The following is a 17,986-nucleotide window of genomic DNA, read 5'->3' on the forward strand; positions in this document are numbered from 1 at the left end:
TTATGAATTTTAGAGTATATATTATTACCATCTGATGATTAAAAAAAGTGGAGCATTTTTAGTTTAATGTTGTCTGTTAACTAACAATAAATACTGTTGTTTTACATTTTTAACACCGTCCGATTGAATAATGAAACAATATATCAAATAAATTCACAGCTTACTTTCAGTTTGTCCCAGAGAAAATAGAAGGTCAGTTTGAGCACATTGCATTGTGGATCGAGTATTAAACACATTGTGCTGTGGTTCAATGATACACATTTTGACAAATGTAGCTGGTCAGCTGGGGTTTCCATGCATACAAAACAGTTTCTTACTGTGCCCAGTATGCAGAAGAAAGCACCAAACCATTCTGAACATAAACTTTCATCTTTATACATACTATCACAAATGTTTCAACCTGTGAGACAGAATATTTTGCAAACACACTGCTATTCTACCTTAAGAGTAAGTCTTGAGGACATTTATATTGACAACGGCTGCAACTTAAACACTGATAAGAGCCCAGAGAGACAGTAAAGGACAGACTGTGACACTTGAGAAGGAGGGAAAACACTGACTGAACGCAAGGCAGAGCGAGAGAGGTGAGATGAAGGTCTCACAGAAAAGCCGTTCAGACTTGAGGAAAGAGACATGAAGTGGAGACGCTTGCAGTGGAGAGATCAGGAGAGAGGATTACGGTGTATTTCATCAGTGTCCTACGGCTGGACACATTTTCATTCGCTATTACATTACAGTCCTGTGCATTTACATTTCTGCATATATCAGACACTTTTATCCAAAGCGACTTAAGCTGGTGCACACGGTACACGTCTGGCCACAGTACTGCCATTTCAGACAAATTGCAAAAGCGTTCTTTTCATCAAAGGGCAAAATCACCAGTCTTTGATCGTTTAATGTGACTTGCTCACACATGACAGATTAATTGCCTTTCTGATAAATGTCAATCTTCAATATGTCTGATATTTTGGGTTACAAGACCTCCAGTGTGATTGCATTTATGACGACTATCTTTTGAAGCATGAATAAGACCACAGTGACACAAATTAGACATACGCTAACATTTGGGATTGGTTTAATTAAAAATCTTATTTTTATTTTATTTATTTTTAATGTAATTGGAAGAAGTCTCTCAAAGGATGCATTTAATTTCAGTAAAAATTATATTGTAAAATATTATTACAATTTAAAATAACCATTTTCCATGTGAATATGTTTGAAAATGTCATTTATATCTGTGATCAAAGCTGAATTTTCAGCATCATTACTCCAGTCTTCAGTGTCACATGATCCTTCAGAAATCATTCTAATATGCTAATTTACTGCTCAAGAAACATTATTATTATCGATATTGAATATAGTTGTGCTTCCATATCCAAATTATTTGATGAGAAAGTTCAAAAGAAAAGAAATTAGAAATACTTTGTAACATTATAAATGTGTCCTTACTGAATAAAAGCATTAATTTTGTTATATATATATATATATATAAAGAGTCCCCAAGCTTTTTAAATAGTGTAAATATATGCTTTTGATTGCGACAGAAAATAATTTCAACTTGTGCCTCCGTTTGTAAAGAAGGCACATTTACATTAATTAATTTACAATGGAAGCCTAGTAGGCAATTATACAGCTCCGGAATAAATCTACATAAATTATTTAATTTTCGTTGTTTCAAAAGTGGAACTAAAACAAAAACAGGAATAATTGTGATGCAGCAAGGTTCATCTGTTCATCATCTTCAAACTGACAATACAACTTCATGCTCATAAAAAAACTCATTTTGAAACCCCCAGGCTTGATTTCCATTGTAAGTTCATGACTACAAACACCTTTTCCTTCATTTTTACAACTCTCAGCGACTCAAAATGATTTTCTGTGGTAATCAGCAGCATATGTTGCATGTGTGTAGGTTGAACGGGAAAAGGATTTACCCGGGAAAATTCATTTACGGACACGACTGATCTACTTTAATTCATGTAATCGCCATCTCTCAGTGGAGTAGATCAGTCCAAATCCTCCCAGTTTTCAAATGACGTCAGATCTTTAATGGTTTTTTTGCAATGGGTGGGGTGTGTGTGTGCGTGCGTGCATGAGTGTTAAAGGCTGTACTCGTCTGTTAAACACTGCAGTTGTGCTTTCTGTGGGCGTGAACTCCTGGAGTTCACACATGCACACTCAATGACTTACTCAGCATTCATCCACTCAAACACACTACATCTGCTGTTCATCCCTTTCTTTCACACACCCACACACACAAAGGCAGGGCAAAGCCATAATAGTGGCGCCTGCGGGCAGGGATGTGTCCAGTACAAAGCCACTCTAATGACATGACCAATTAGGTATGGGCAGAGAGAAAGAAAGAAAAAAAGAGAATCCTGCAGTTTATTGGGCAGGTGAAAGGCCGAATGGAAAGTGTGTGGTCATGGGGTCACAGGTGAAGGACTGTGAACCCAGACAAGAAGTGTGTGGGTATGGGTGTGGTGAACAGTACTAATGACTCCCATTAACCACACGCAGATTCACACATGTACAATCTCTTCTTGTTAATTGTGAAACTACTGCGGTAGAACCAGTGCTGGCATGGCACAGTATAAAAGTTTGGGGATGGTAAGGCTTTTAACTGTTTTTGAAAGAAGACTTTTATTGGATCAAAAATACATTGAAATATTTGTTTAAAATAGCTGTTTTATATTTGAATATATTTTGAATACATTTTAAAATGTCGTTTATTCCTGTGATGCAAAGCTGAACAGTAGTGTAGAAGTGTTTTTGTTAACTTAAAACCATTATGTATAATGCATTATAAAGGTATTCATAAGTTGCAACAATGAATAGATAAGTATTATAATGTATTATAATTGTAGATTATGCAATGCATTAAAAGATGATTGCAACATAATTAATTCATTAAAACTACTTACATAATGCCTTATATATACATACCTGTGTTTTCAATAATCACATTAATATTATCATACACTTTTCAGAATACATTTTCTAGCTTTATTTTAGATGTAATTAGTTTTCTAACAATATTTAATAAAGCTGGATGCTTGTAATTTTATGCACAGATTTTGATGGGTTTGGACTCTTTGTAGTTGTTACTGTGAAGGAAGTTTCTGTTGTCTAGATCTGGGCGTCATAGACAATCATGTGTTCTGAATGTGAGCCTCATGAAACCCAATTAATTATACAATTATGTGTATAATTAAGGAATGAAATAAGATAAGGATCGTACCTGACGCTGCTCTGAGTGGTTTCAGCGATCACACGTGCTGTATTGATGTCATTTTCTTTTAACGTCATCGGGACTGCCAGCAGTGCTCGATGCAACCAGTTTACAAAAAATGGTTCTCCAGGCAGTTTAACAAGAAAATTAGCTTTAGTTATAGTATTCAACGAAGGTTTAAAATAAAAGAGGAGAAGAGTTGTGAAGACAATAACATAGCGCAATCACAGACATTCCTATCTGGACAAGATTAGTTTTCTCTGAGGACCCTCTGGTAATAAAAAAAAAAAAAAGGTAATTTGCTCAGTAATATTTTCCTGAGGTTGTGCAAGAAAAACAGATATGTTCAATTTGGATGGGATTAAAATCAGTGTGTCTATGAAACACAAGTTTGCCTTGAGCAAAGGTACTCAGAAGTTACATGCACTACCGTTCAGTAAGATTTAAGGTCAGTACATTTCTTTTTTTATTCAGCAAGGATGCAATAAATTGACAAGAAGTAACAGTAAAGTCATCAACAATGTTTTTTTTTTTCAAATATTTTTTTAACTTTCTGTGCATCAAAGAATTTGGTCAAAATATGAAGCAGCACAACAGTTTTTAACATTTCTTGAATCGTCTTATTAGAATGATTTCTGAAGGATCATGTGACTCTCAAGACTGGAGTAATGATGCTGAAAATTCACATAAATTACATTTTAAAGTATATTCATATAGAAAACTTCTTTTCAATTTTAATAATATTTCACATTATTACGGTTTTCATTATATTTTTGATCAAATAAATGCAGCAATAAATGGTGAGAAGAGACTTAAAAGAAAAAAAAATAAAATCTGAATTGTAGTGTACCATTTTGTTGGTACAGATTCATAATTAATACATTTCTTAATCTGTCCATCCGTAATAAACATCCTCAACAAAAGACACTGATATGGATGTCAACAGTAATATCTTTTTTGCGTCTGTAAAACCACCAGAGGCCTGAAGATCTTTATCCTTCAGCGAGTAAATTCACAGACGTTCATTATGGAAATGTCTCAAATGACAAACACACACAAACCAGTGTAAAGCTGCTTTAACTATAGGAGGATAATTCAGACCACATGTATTGGTCTGAGTGAAACTGATGTTAATCAAATCCAGATGTGTTTCCATCAATACGGGGGTTGTGGAGAACTGATTATGAAATGTAACTGGTCAGGGAAGCTTGTCTGTAAACCTGTTTTTTTTCCTGTCTCATGAGACCCTGCATCACTCGTTCATACGTGTGTGTGTGCGGGTGTCTGTATGTGTGTAGTATTGTGTGTATGTCACGTCAGAGAAAAGACCACTAAAGTTTCATGGGTGACCTGCATGCGTGTGGGTTTTATCTACTGAAAGTGTGTGTTTGTGCGAGGCTATAATCAAGTGATTGAGTAGCTAAACATGATCATATCATACACCGGACTTTGCCACACAGAGATTCAGAAGCGGTTTAAATCCTGAATCAAACTATCATCAACTGAAATAGACACCGGCACATGTTTAGATTTGTTGTCTAAATGATTGTTTAACTGTTGACGCAAAAGTACAAATGAGGTTTGTGCTTAAGACAGCAGGTTCTTGAAAGAGAGGACAGCATTTGTGTGTGTTTGTTTATTTGATGGGAAAGTGTGTTTGTTTAATAAAAATACAGCTTTCATTCCCATAAAACCTGTTGTTTCTCTGTTGTACTGAAAAGACTATGGTGGTCCAGACTGGATAATGCTGGTTAGTGCTGGTTTAACTAGCAAACTAATATAGCCATGTGACAATTAGCAGGTTAAGTTCACGACTAGCATCCAAAACACAACATACCCTACTGTTTTTAATGTAACTCTGTCTCATTCTCTCTGTCCAGCGTGTCCTGTGGGTCATTTTAAGATGGTATCTGGTCCTGGCCCGTGTTCTGTGTGTCCTGACTCCAGTCACACAGGAGAGATGGGAGCTGCCTCCTGTGTGTGTCGCCCTGGTTTTTACCGTGCCCCTACCGACAGTCCAGATACACCCTGCACACGTGAGTACTGCTCCTTTCCTTCAACCATATAAAGACTGCTGGATCATATTTGATATGCAAATTTATAAGGCCTCTCAATTATTAACATGATCAAAACTGAAAAACATGTTTTACACAATCTACAACGACTTCAATCTATCATTATTCAAATGTCTTTTACTGTGAAATCTTTACCGATTTTTATGAAGTGTAAGAATAAATGTCATATTATTAACAATATTTCACATTAACATTTAACATTTCCTGAAGCAACCTTCATTTTTAGATGTGAAAATGTGAGCATTCTAAGCAATTAAACATCTTAGTATTATTGTGAATTAAAGAGTTTCAACTAATATTTCTATGCATTTTATGTAAGTAGTCTATTATACTGAAGATCTCATTGATTTACATTACAAGCTATCAGAAGTTCATCTTCCGTTTTGGCCACATAAATGTCAGCGTTTGCACCAAATTGCATGTTTTTTCTCAGTTTGGGCCTCTGAATAAAACCGAGGTGATTTGTTTACTCATATGAGCTCCATGAAATAAGCCATAAAAGCCTGATGCATCAAATATGCTACTCAGCAAAAAACACATGCAAATAAACCTTTCCATTTCAAAAAATTAGATTTTTCTGACTAATTTAATATGTCATGCCTATACATGGTTAAACGTCTCTCTCTTTGTCTTCTAATTCCGTACTAATCTGCTTTCCCACTTCTTGTGGTCTATATTGACTGTTCTGGTTTTTCTGCTGCATTCTGGGTATTACAGATATGTCATGCAGATGAATGAACTGTGGTCATAATTCAAACGTCCTGTGCTTGTTGTCCTTATCAGGTCTGCCCTCGTCCCCGCGCAGCCCTGTTCCCCAGGTCAATGACACCTCTCTCACGCTAGAATGGAGCGAACCGTTAGACAGCGGGGGCCGTACTGACCTCTCCTACAGCGTGGAATGTCGAATGTGCTCGGCCCCCGGGGGCCCCTGCATACCATGCGGGGACGGTGTGAATTACCGCCCGTCCCAAACTGGGATCCAGGGCCGGCGTGTGAGCATTTGGGGTCTCCGACCTCACACCACCTACAGCTTTACCGTGATGGCCCTCAACGGGGTATCTCCTCTGAGCCAGCAGGGGCCCGCGGGGGAGACCATCAATATCACCACCAGCCCCAACGGTGAGACAGAGAGACAGTGAAGGTGCATATGAATGAAAGTTGTTGTTTTAGTTGAGTGTATTAATTGCTTGTGTGTGTTGTGTAGTTCCTGTACTGGTGTCGGGTTTAAGGAAGGTCACAGCCACAGAATCCAGTCTGACGCTGCACTGGAACACACCGACCCAATCACACTACAGGATCCTACAGTACCAGCTACGCTACTGTGAGAAGGTAAACTACTACACTATACAACATTACACCATACTAGATTAATTGTATTGAATGTGCACTTACAGTCTTAATGGTATATCTTTCAAAAACTGTATTTGCAGATAATATAGTATTAATTAAATAAAAGGCCACTTAGGTGTACTGAGAGATACATTTTCTTAACACACTTAAGTAGACTTATAGTACATCTTAAATCATTGTTTTGTTGTACACTTATTTTGATCTGTTGACTGTACTAAAATGCAACTTAATTATGTTTAATTACACGTGTATTTTAATACAGAACATTCAAGTTTCAATAGAAATAACATGAAAATATACTGTAATTTACCATAAATGCGACTGGGAGAAGAAAAAACTACTACACTATAAAGTCTATACTGCACTATACAACACTACACCATACTAGAAGTGTACTTAACTGTATTGAATGTGCACTGGTAGTGCACTTTAGATCTTTAAAAAATCTATATCTATCTTGATCTATTCTATTCTGTTTTGAAATCTAAAAGTTTGCATTTAAAAAAAAAAAAAAAAAAAAACACTTTTAAAAAGTGTAAAATTAAAGTATGTTAAATATTTTTTTTAATATGTTGTTATAATATGTTGTTTAACTGTAGTGTGTAATTCAATATTGTATTTAAAGTTAATATTTTAAATGTACCAAAATGCATCGTCTTTATTTTAAATGTGTACTTACAAATATATTTAAATACACAATATGCAAGTTTCAACAAAAATGACATTAAAGTATGTTTGAGTTCACCATAAATTCTTGTCATTGCATTTGGCAGCAAAGGTGATAGCAGTAATTATAACTTTTACATATTAAGATGTACTTAAGTCTTTCGAAGTGTGTCAAAAAGCACTCTTAAGTTCAGCTAATTATATTTAATAAAACTTTTAATTTAATTTACTGTCCTAAAGATTACATTCAGGTTGCACTTATGTATATTCATTAAAATAAAAAATATATAAGTAACAGCAATATATATTAAGTAATGAAAATAAGTGTTTTACTTACACACTTTACCTCTTGGTTACAGAAAAAAAGTGCACACAGCATTTACTCAGGAAAATGTGATTTCTCATCACTGTAATTCAGTATTTTTTACCTCCATTTTCTCTGCTCTCTTCTCTCTTTTTATGACCTCTCCCTATTTCCCTGTCTCCATCCTACCCACTCGTTTCCATCTTTTCTCAGCTCTTGTGTTTTATTGATCGCTCTCTGTGGCACAGCTGCTCACTGTTTACACTACAGACCTGCCAGACTAATTAACAATTAATACATTCAAACAGCACAGAAATGGTACGTGAAGAATCAATCAAATGATTTTAATGGAAGATACTGGTGTTTGTTCTTTTGACAGGAGCGTGGCTCTGAGGAGAACTCCTGTCATTTTATGGAGAGTAATATCAACGAGGTTGTATTGAGCGACTTGCGCAGGGCGACACAGTACGAAGTTCAGGTCCGCGCTCGCACCTTGGGCGGCTATGGCAGCTTCAGTCAAGCTGTCGTCTTTCGGACCTTGCCTGACGGTAAGAAAAGTTGTGGTCAGAGGCGCTAGCTCAGTGTTGTGGTAATTTATTAGTGCCCAACTTTTTGTGCCCCAGAGTTTTGTTTGAGAAGGCGTTTTATTGATTTTTTTCCCTCCTTGTGTAGATCGAGACAATATATTTTTTTAGATTTTATCACACCTTTTTCCGTTTTTAAACCATCTCTCTCTCACTCTGGCTATCTGCCTCTCTCTGTTTCCCTAGAAGATGATTCATCGTCTCCGCTGCTTGTTACTGGGATCCTGATAGCCATGGGCATGCTGCTCCTTATCATCATCATTGCTGCTGCAATCTACTGTATAAGGTACAACAAGAGACCAACAAGAAAATGAGTGTGAGGTTGTTATAATTGGGCCTGCGTGGAAAGCTCAGGAGATTTCCACAGCAGTCATTCACACATTCCCTGTCCATCGCATGCTTGCTTATTAAATATTTTGTCTATTTTAATGCTTTCAGCAAGCACTAAAACTAGAAATCTTAGCAGTGTCTAACACATTTTACCATATTTAAATGTGCTGTTTTGAGTGTTGAGATACTGTCTCTTATCCTGGCTTAATAAGAAGCAACAATAAGTAAGCCTTTAGGTTAATGACCTGAACACTGACTTTGTGACACTTTCGCAAAAATTGCATGTCAAATAACATTTAATTTATGTAATGTGGTTCAAATAATAGCATGGGTTTAGGAATACCTGTTTTATTGAGTAGTGAATGTTGGGCATTATATGGGAAACCTGTTCAGAAACAGTCATTGTTTGCTCAATTTATAAATGTTATTGTTAACTAAAAGTAAAACCAAGTTTATCATCATTTACTAAAACTAAAACTGAATTTTTTAAAACATTTTTGTTACTTGAAATAAAATGAACACTAACTGAAATTAAACAAAATATAAAAGAACTTTTATTTCATCTAGTTGCCAAAACAACATTTCTAATTTTTGTTTAGTTTAAGTACTGTAATAACTACAAGTAAATAAACTAAAACTTAATTTAAAAAAAACTATATAAATATATCAAATAAATAATAAAAATGACAATCATAAAAAAAGAAAAATGAAAATAGAAAATATTAATATCTAATTAAAATATGAACAAAAACTATATTATAATATCAATGATACTAAACAAATGACTAAAACTATTTTAAAAAATCATTTTCCGTAGTTAAAGCTAAATAAAACTAAATCAAATTCAAAAATTTGATTAAAAACAAACGTGCAGCAAACAATTAGAAATGTTGTCTAGGCAATTAACTGAAATAAAATAATTTATGTAGAAGTACTAAAATGACTAAAACTGAAATAAAAAATTAAAGCTAATTAGAAATATAAAGACTAATAAAAATGACAAAGTAAAATGACTAAATCAGTTTTTTATAAATATTGTAAATATTTACATAAATTTTGCACTTTACATCAGAATTGCACAGAGTGCAATCGCAGCCAGAGTGGAAAAAAAATGGTAATTCTGTGTGGAACTAATTAAATGAAGTGACAATGATTTAATTTGCCTCTAGCCTTTCATATACCAGTTTGAACTGAAAGACCTAATGTAGTCTTCCAAAGTGGTCAGACTGTCCTAACAGTTATTTCAGCTACATTTGCGAGAACTGTGAGAGGGAGAGAGAGAAGAGAGGAGAAAGGGGAAGTGGAGACAGGATGCAGTTGTCCCACCCCAGGCTCCACAGGCCAAATCAGCAGAACAATAGTCATGACCCTGGGGTAGCACACACACACACACACACTACTTTAAGTGCAACACAATGAACAAACTTTATACATTCTTACACTCCAGTGGACAAGCAAACTCAGATATTGCTGATAAATTGGACGTATGTATGCCCACGTATGCACAGTTAAGATTAAAAGCGTGTGCCTGTTTAGGGGTTTACATATATTGTTCACAATTGCACACATTACGTATACAAACTTTCACACCCAGTTAAACGGAGAGTCCCTGAAATCAATCTCACACACACACACACACACACACACACTGCGAGCCTCCGGTCCAGACCTGCCATCAGTACTGGGTGGGACAAACGTGGCTATTTTAGTCCTGGGAAATCAGGGAGAAAGATAGATGTGGAAAAAGTTTGGTGCTATTTCAAAACTCTGGCTTCTCAGTTATGTTTTTTTTTTTTTTTTTTTAATCAAAGTATTAACTTTTGTTTTGGATGTTTCTCCTAAAATGCCTTAAGATAAACAAAAGTTAATCAGAATCAACTTGGGTGTTTTTAGGGTAACAAAAAACCCTTAATTTTTAAAATCTTGCACAGTAATGCTTCTCAAGCCAATGTATTTCATTTTAAGAATGAGTTTTAAGCAACGTCTCCCATTTCTATTTAACCTTAAGTTACAAACCATTAAGGTTCTCTAAATAAAATTGAGCCATTAGCAAGCGTCCAAAACACAAAGAAGGAACGAGACGGACATTCCGTGAAAAGAGAAGAAAATAACAAGAATAACAAGGAGAACGGGCTAGAACAACTTGAGTAATTTAAGATGGTGTTAGAGTATAATACACTATGAAATAAGGACCCAGAGCCTGAGGTGAGAAACAGACACACAAGAAAAGACACAGGAAGAGGAAGAATGGGGTGGAGAAAGGGATTTTGTATGCATTCAATTCATTCTTTGCTCAGAGTAATATGACAACACAGGACAAAAACAAACATGAAACACAACAAGCATAAAGCATCACACTGTGCCCAAACCAGGCATGACACAACAAGTTTTCAGTGTTAAGTATTTTTCCGCCCTTGCTAAAAAACTACAGACTGCACACAAAGTTTACAAAAAAAACCTGACTCCCAATTGATTCAGTCTAACAGTAGCATATGTGGCTAAGCTAATTACACTGCTCACATGGAACACACGATTATTAATACATTTTACTATTGAATGAAATGCTTTTATAATCAACATTTCTTATTTAATCACCAAAACCTAAAAGAAGTTTTGTATTTGTCACCAGTGTTTACCATCAAAAGAAGACCTACATATTGGTAATGTTGTGTTTAGATCAAACAGCAGACACTGACTCGCTTTTCTGTTCACAGGAAGCAAAGTCATTTCAAAGATCCAGAAATGAGTGACAAAAATGGCCAGTATCTCATGGGTCAAGGTAAGCACAGCAACACACACGCAACATCTTGTAATTATGCATTGTGGTTAAGTTCTGGATTTTTTTTATTAATGGAGTAACTGATCTTTTTCTCTAAGGAGTGAAAGTTTACATTGATCCATTCACTTACGAAGACCCTAATGAGGCCGTGAGAGAGTTTGCTAAGGAGATTGATGTCTCGTTTGTCAAAATCGAGGAGGTTATTGGAGCAGGTAAGACGTAGTCCCTTGCAGAGTGTCTTCTTTTTGGGCATATTTTGATTTCAGACATGAAAGTTACATATTTGGTTTCAGTCATTTGAAAGATATAACAAAAGCATGCTATGTTGAATTCTTGACCTGCTTCTTTGATATTTGACATAGTCGCATTATTATTTATATAATGCTTTATAAGATAAAGATCATTTCAAAGCAGCTTCACAGTATCAAACATGAAAATAACATTGTTAATTTTGTGAAATTCTTTGATTTCAGCTGTAAAAGCAGCTCTACAAAAGACAATAGTGGCACTGAATTAAACTGTGCTAAAAATTTTGTTTCTATTCGGTTTAATAACTGTAACAGAGTTACAGAGTTCATAAGTTATGTCAATTCCAACAGTAAAGCACGTCTACATAAGGGAATCGTGTCATTATTCAGCTTTTCCAAAGCTGAGTCACTTGTTTTGCTGTTCTCAGGCGAGTTTGGAGAAGTTTGTCGTGGACGGCTGAGGATTCCGGGGAAGAAAGAGAACTATGTTGCCATTAAGACTCTTAAGGGTGGATACACAGACAAGCAAAGGCGGGACTTCCTGTCTGAAGCCTCAATCATGGGCCAGTTCCAGCATCCCAACATTATCCACCTGGAAGGCATAATAACAGCCAGCTGCCCTGTCATGATCCTCACTGAGTTCATGGAAAATGGAGCTCTAGACTCCTTCCTGAGAGTAAGTATGCGCTGGATCTAATGCTACACATTTTTTGATGAAACCATCTCATTGGCTCTCGTACACAAAGACTGATTGACATGGATCTTTCATTCTCTCCAGCTCAATGACGGCCAGTTTACGCCAATACAGTTAGTCGGCATGCTACGCGGTATCGCGTCAGGGATGAAATATCTCTCTGAAATGAGCTACGTACATCGTGATCTTGCTGCACGGAACATTCTTGTCAACAGTAACCTGGTCTGCAAGGTGTCTGACTTCGGTCTGTCGAGATTCCTGCAAGAGAATTCGTCTGATCCTACGTATACCAGCTCACTGGTAAGAGCAAATGCTTACACAACGTTAACTTCACGTGAAAAATGCAAGCAGGCACGTCTAGCAATACAAGCATCATGATTTATTCTGAAATGCTTTTTTTCAGGGTGGTAAAATTCCAATCCGTTGGACGGCACCCGAGGCCATTGCATTCCGTAAATTTACCTCTGCATCAGATGTATGGAGTTATGGAATTGTCATGTGGGAAGTGATGTCGTTCGGAGAGCGGCCATACTGGGACATGAGCAATCAAGATGTATGTGGTTGTGATGTTTGACATTTTAATGCGATTGCATTTTGTTTTACATCAAATTTTGCTTTCGATTGAATCAGAGATACAATAGAAAATTTCTCCACTACCAGTGGTTGATGGTTACTTTTGTTATGGCCAATAGGGAAAATGTTTGCAGATTTTGCTTTCCGTTACAGTTTGGAGTCAATAAGTTTTTTTTTTTTTTTTTTCTTGTTGTTGAATAAATTAATAATTTGTATTCAATATGATGTAATGTTTCTTGTGCAGCAAATCAGCATATTAGAATGGTTTCTGAAGGATCATGTGACACTGAAGACTGGAGAAATGATGCTGAAAATTCAGCTTTGAATCACTGAAATTAAATTTTTTACTTGTATTCAAATAGACAATATCTATTTAAATTGCAATAATATTGCATTTTTAATCAAATAAATGCAGCCTTGGTGAACTAAATTATTTATTAAAAAAAAAATCATACCAATCCCAAACGTTTGAATGGTGTACATTACAAAAAAGATGTTTACAAAATCAACCTAATCAAAATGAAACAATAATATTTTTAAATATATTAATATTGTCATTATACATGTGTTTTCAGGAATATATCTTCCCTTCCTTAACACAATCTGTTTTACCCAATCAGGTGATTAATGCCATTGAGCAGGATTACCGGCTGCCTCCTCCTCCTGACTGTCCCACTTACCTGCACCAGCTGATGTTGGACTGCTGGCAGAAGGAGCGGACGGCACGGCCACGCTTTTCCAGCATCGTCTCAGCACTCGACAAGCTGATTCGCAATCCTGCCTCGCTTAAAATCACCGCCCAAGAGGGGGCAGGGTACGTTTCATATCAATTACAGCCCTATATCACTTATCATTTCAGCCACAGCAAAAGGTCCAAAAACCACAAAGACCTGGCAAATAAATCTACTTTTTTTTTTTTTTACTCCTTTTTTTTTTCAATGGAAAGCATGCTTGAAATTGCACATTGATTTTTGATTTAGAATCAAATAAATTCAAGGACACTTCATTTTTTTTAGTTCTGTTGCTATTGGTTTTATTTTACTGTGTCAACCCAAAATCAATGTTGGACAGTAACAAGATTACTGAAGAATACACTGCTGTGCAAATGTCTTAGGCCATTAGCATTTTCACAGACAAAAAAACTAATGTAAGCAATGTGATTACAGTAATACATTTACCCAACAATGCTTGTCAATCAAGAACATAGCAGTTCCTGTTTTAGGTTTAGTGGCATCTCACTCTGTCCGTCATTTCATTAGCTTGGCTCTTGTACACACAGTATGACCTCTTGTATGTTAGTCTTGCCCCTCCCCTCTCAGCATGTTGGCCTGTCAGTCTGTCAATCAAGACTCAGTATGACCACATATCTGTCCGTCACATTTTTGTCTTTGCCCTCCCCCTCTCCTCAAGGGAAAGCTGTCAGAGTCTTCCTCTCTTTGGAAGTCTTTGTGCACAGCTGTGTTCCTGCAGGCCCACTCAAGACATCATCTTAATATGGACAATTACATGCGTTTTAACACTTGGCTCTCTTTTGCTCCTCAGACCCTCTCACCCTCTGTTAGACCAGCGTTCCCCTCTGACGCCCTCATCCTGTGGGACAGTGGGAGACTGGCTCAGGGCCATTAAAATGGAGCGTTACGAGGAGAGCTTTCTACAGGCTGGGTACACGTCCATGCAGCTGCTTGCCCACATCACCACAGAGTGAGTGAAGATAACGGCACCTTCATTCAACAACATCTTTCATTTGTCAAATATACTGAAATCCAGTTATAATAGACAGCAATACAGTACTTATATGGCAAGCCGTTTTGACTTTTATTCCTTCACAGAATATGAATTCTTGATATCAACAATTAAATTTTCACTAGTTAAATGTCACCATAGGCTGCCATTCAAAATCAATTGTTGATATCAAGAATTAATTTCTTACTAGTTGAAATTCTAATTTCACATATCAATACAATTACAGATATCAACAATTTAATTCTTGATATCAACCATTCATATCCTGAGAAGGAATAATAGTCAAAACCGCTTGTCATAGTACTTAAGTACAAGGAAGATTAAAAAAATTCTTCGGTGAAGAGTAAATACATTTGCAATCAAATTGATAAAAAATAAGAATATATGTTAATAAAGACATAGAAACAAAAATTTAATTAGAAGTATTATATTATATTATTTTAAACGTACACTTCCATTCAAAAGTTTGGAGTTGGTAAATTGTTTCTGAAGTTCACTAAAGCGGCATATGATTAAACATTATGCATATACTGTATTTTCACTAATATATAATTTGTCCCTAGAACATATTCATTTAATTTACTCATTTGCACAATTTGTTTTACCCAATCAGGTATTAAAATAAAAACAAAAGTTATTAAAATGTAACAAAGTTAAATAAAAAGATTATATTACATTACATTAAATTACATTACATTATATAGCTTTTTAAATGTTCTCTTATTTTCATCAAGTCTGCATTTGATTACAAATCTATCCATTTAATTAATAAAAGAATGGTTTTCTGTTTGAATATATTGTAAAATGTCATTTACTCCTGTGATGACGACAGCTGAATTTTCAGCATCGTTTCAGTGTCACGTGATCAAAAATCATTCTAATATGCTGATTTGGTGCTTTGAATTATACGGATTTACAAAACTTTTATGACCATTTTAAAGTCTTGATGCTCACTTTTGACCAATGTAATGCATCCTTGTTGAATTAAATTATTTAAAAAAAAATTTAATCCAAACTTTTGAACTATAGTGCATATCTTTATTAAATTTGAATATGTAAACACCACAATCTAATCTTTTCTAAGCTCATCTCTGCTGTTACATTAAAAGCTAAGATCTAATTCTTTATTAAACTTTTATTTCTCTCTGTTTCCGCCTCTCAGGGATCTGCTGCGTTTGGGAATAACTCTGGCTGGTCATCAGAAGAAGATTCTGTCCAGCATTGAGGCTCTTGGGATTCAAAACAAAACTCCAGGAAATGTGCTCTACTGAGTGAACCATCCACACACACAAACGCTTGAGTTGCCTAAGAACCTTCATGTAACCTACCCACTCACAATCAGGAACATTTGTACTTCCTTTTTTACCGGGTCACGTAAGGATCAAGAAGGCTTACTTGCTTCCAAGACTACCTAAAGGGAACCAGTCCAGGAACCTGTCAGAATTATCACTGTAATACCACTAATATTACAAAGCTTCATTTGTGATATCAAACGGGTCTCGTAGGGATGTTACCTCCACCATTTCAACATTTTTGGGAGCCACATGATGTAATCCAAAAGGAAAGACTTGCCCTGACATCATAATGCAAAGGCAGCGATGAAGTATTTCCATTTTTGCAGAGTATTTTTCTAAAGGAGACTTTCATACTGAAGAGATTGAAGGAGGATATACAGCAAAAGATGAGAAAAATTATCTTTATAATGCAAGAATTTGGATACAAGTATCAGATTATTAATGAAGACTTCTTCATCCTTCGTATTAAGGATGTGCTGTGCGTGAACGGACACATACTCACACACACTAAGTGCCAAGTAATTGGTATTTTGTTTTTAAATGATGCACTCTGTGTGTGAGTGTGTATGTGAGCAGCAATAAGAAAAACAAGCACAAAAGTCTTAGCACTTTTTTCTGAAGAGAAAGAATGGCGCAGAGTTTCCATTGGTGGATAAAATATGCGAAATATACATGCTTATACAAACACACACACATAGATATCTGCAACACTTGACTGGCACTAAAAAGAGACCAAATAAAAGACTGTCTGTTGTTTTACGAGTAGCCGAAAGTCTCAAAACGACCTTTGAACGTGTGCCATACTGTTTTGTTTATTACGGGAATGTTGTGCTGGTTTGACTCACCAGCTTGAAGTTGGTGTCCATCATCAACTAACCACAAGATTCAAAAGCCACCCTTTCATACCACACGTGGGTTGGAGGATTTGGTCTTCACATTGGAGACCAACAAGAACAAACCAGGGACTTTTATTCTGTTGCCTCTTGTTTTTGTATAAATATATCTTGATTTATGTAAAAAGATTCATTTTCTTTGTTAGTGTAATCTGGGTTCCTGTTACAATAAAAAGTATACATTTAGTCTTGTTTTGAATAGTTTTCTTTGCTTCTTGCTTCTCTTTTAATAACACAAGGAATCACATTCGATTTATGTTAAAAAATGGTTAGGTACAATGTACCTATTGTGTTCATGTTGAATTGCAAATCACATTTTCTGCTATTTAGGTGGGATACGCTTAAGGTTAGGTGGGGTCAACAGTGTAATTATAGATGTAGAACTACAGAAATTAAAGTTGTAAATACAGGAAGGTATTTTTCAATGTAAGTACAATGTAAAAGCATGCATTGTATTTTGTTGGTAAACAAGGTGAAAAAATGTTACCAACGTGAACCCGTTGCAAAATCTGCATGGGGAAATCATTCGCCCCAATTCCCAATCGCAAGGATTTATATTAAAAAGACTTAATTTTGCCTGTGAAAAATTCACTGAACGGTAAATGTGACACATCTGGGGGGTAAGAAGGAAGTATGATAGATACTATTATTTGTAAATACCAGAGGAACTGTTAAGAAAAGTAAAATGTGGTAAAGTCTGTCAAAATTTGACTCTGTCTAGCACCTTCTACTCTGCAGAAACTTTTTAGGCTCCAAAATGTTGAGAATGGGTGGCTGAAGTTTGAGATATAGATTCCTGGTTATTTCAATCTGATTGTAACCATTTGAGTGTCACATTTCATATTGCAGATTGTTTGTGAACATTTTGTAATGTTGTACAGATTTGCAAAAAGAATATTACTAAATGGTGGGGCATCAAAACGGGATCTTACAGCAACCTGTAAGCACAGCAAAGGGGAAGCTAAAGAGTACATTTACATGTGCTTTCAAAGCACAGCAGAAAAGAAACTGTTGAATTAAGAAGGCTGTTAAATTCTAAGGGTCAGAAAGAGTGTCATGAAAACTAAATTATGCCTGTTTTTGGTGCATAAATTTTTTTTCACAGACATTCTAATTTGACCTAAGAGAAAAATCTAAATAAATAAAAAATGGATATGACCCTTTTAATTCTTGCTCCCTTCCCGTTTCACAAACTTTTTCCCAAGTTCCTCCTTGATCCT

At 35.7% G+C, this 17,986-nt stretch overlaps 1 protein-coding gene across 2 annotated transcripts in view; it reads left to right on the plus strand.

The window, feature by feature from the left end:
- The window catches only part of LOC306869599 (ephrin type-B receptor 4a-like), a 39,965-nt gene extending 23,014 nt beyond the window's left edge, over positions 1 to 16,951 (plus strand). Inside the window, exons 5-17 of one of the 2 annotated variants that reach the window (XM_079416391.1) lie at positions 5,113 to 5,268; positions 6,091 to 6,426; positions 6,512 to 6,636; positions 8,007 to 8,175; positions 8,398 to 8,497; positions 11,256 to 11,320; positions 11,419 to 11,532; positions 11,997 to 12,244; positions 12,347 to 12,562; positions 12,666 to 12,815; positions 13,456 to 13,649; positions 14,378 to 14,536; positions 15,741 to 16,951. In XM_079416391.1, coding sequence (XP_079272517.1) covers positions 5,113 to 5,268; positions 6,091 to 6,426; positions 6,512 to 6,636; positions 8,007 to 8,175; positions 8,398 to 8,497; positions 11,256 to 11,320; positions 11,419 to 11,532; positions 11,997 to 12,244; positions 12,347 to 12,562; positions 12,666 to 12,815; positions 13,456 to 13,649; positions 14,378 to 14,536; positions 15,741 to 15,849 — 2,141 coding nt within the window. In that variant the 3' untranslated portion in view covers positions 15,850 to 16,951. The remainder of the gene's footprint in view (positions 1 to 5,112; positions 5,269 to 6,090; positions 6,427 to 6,511; positions 6,637 to 8,006; positions 8,176 to 8,397; positions 8,498 to 11,255; positions 11,321 to 11,418; positions 11,533 to 11,996; positions 12,245 to 12,346; positions 12,563 to 12,665; positions 12,816 to 13,455; positions 13,650 to 14,377; positions 14,537 to 15,740) is intronic. The other variant, XM_079416392.1, reaches the window with a different exon arrangement.
- The last annotated feature ends 1,035 nt before the right edge of the window (positions 16,952 to 17,986 follow it).

This window comes from Barbus barbus (genome assembly GCF_936440315.1).
Source record: "Barbus barbus genome assembly, chromosome: 5".
NCBI lineage: Eukaryota > Metazoa > Chordata > Actinopteri > Cypriniformes > Cyprinidae > Barbus > Barbus barbus.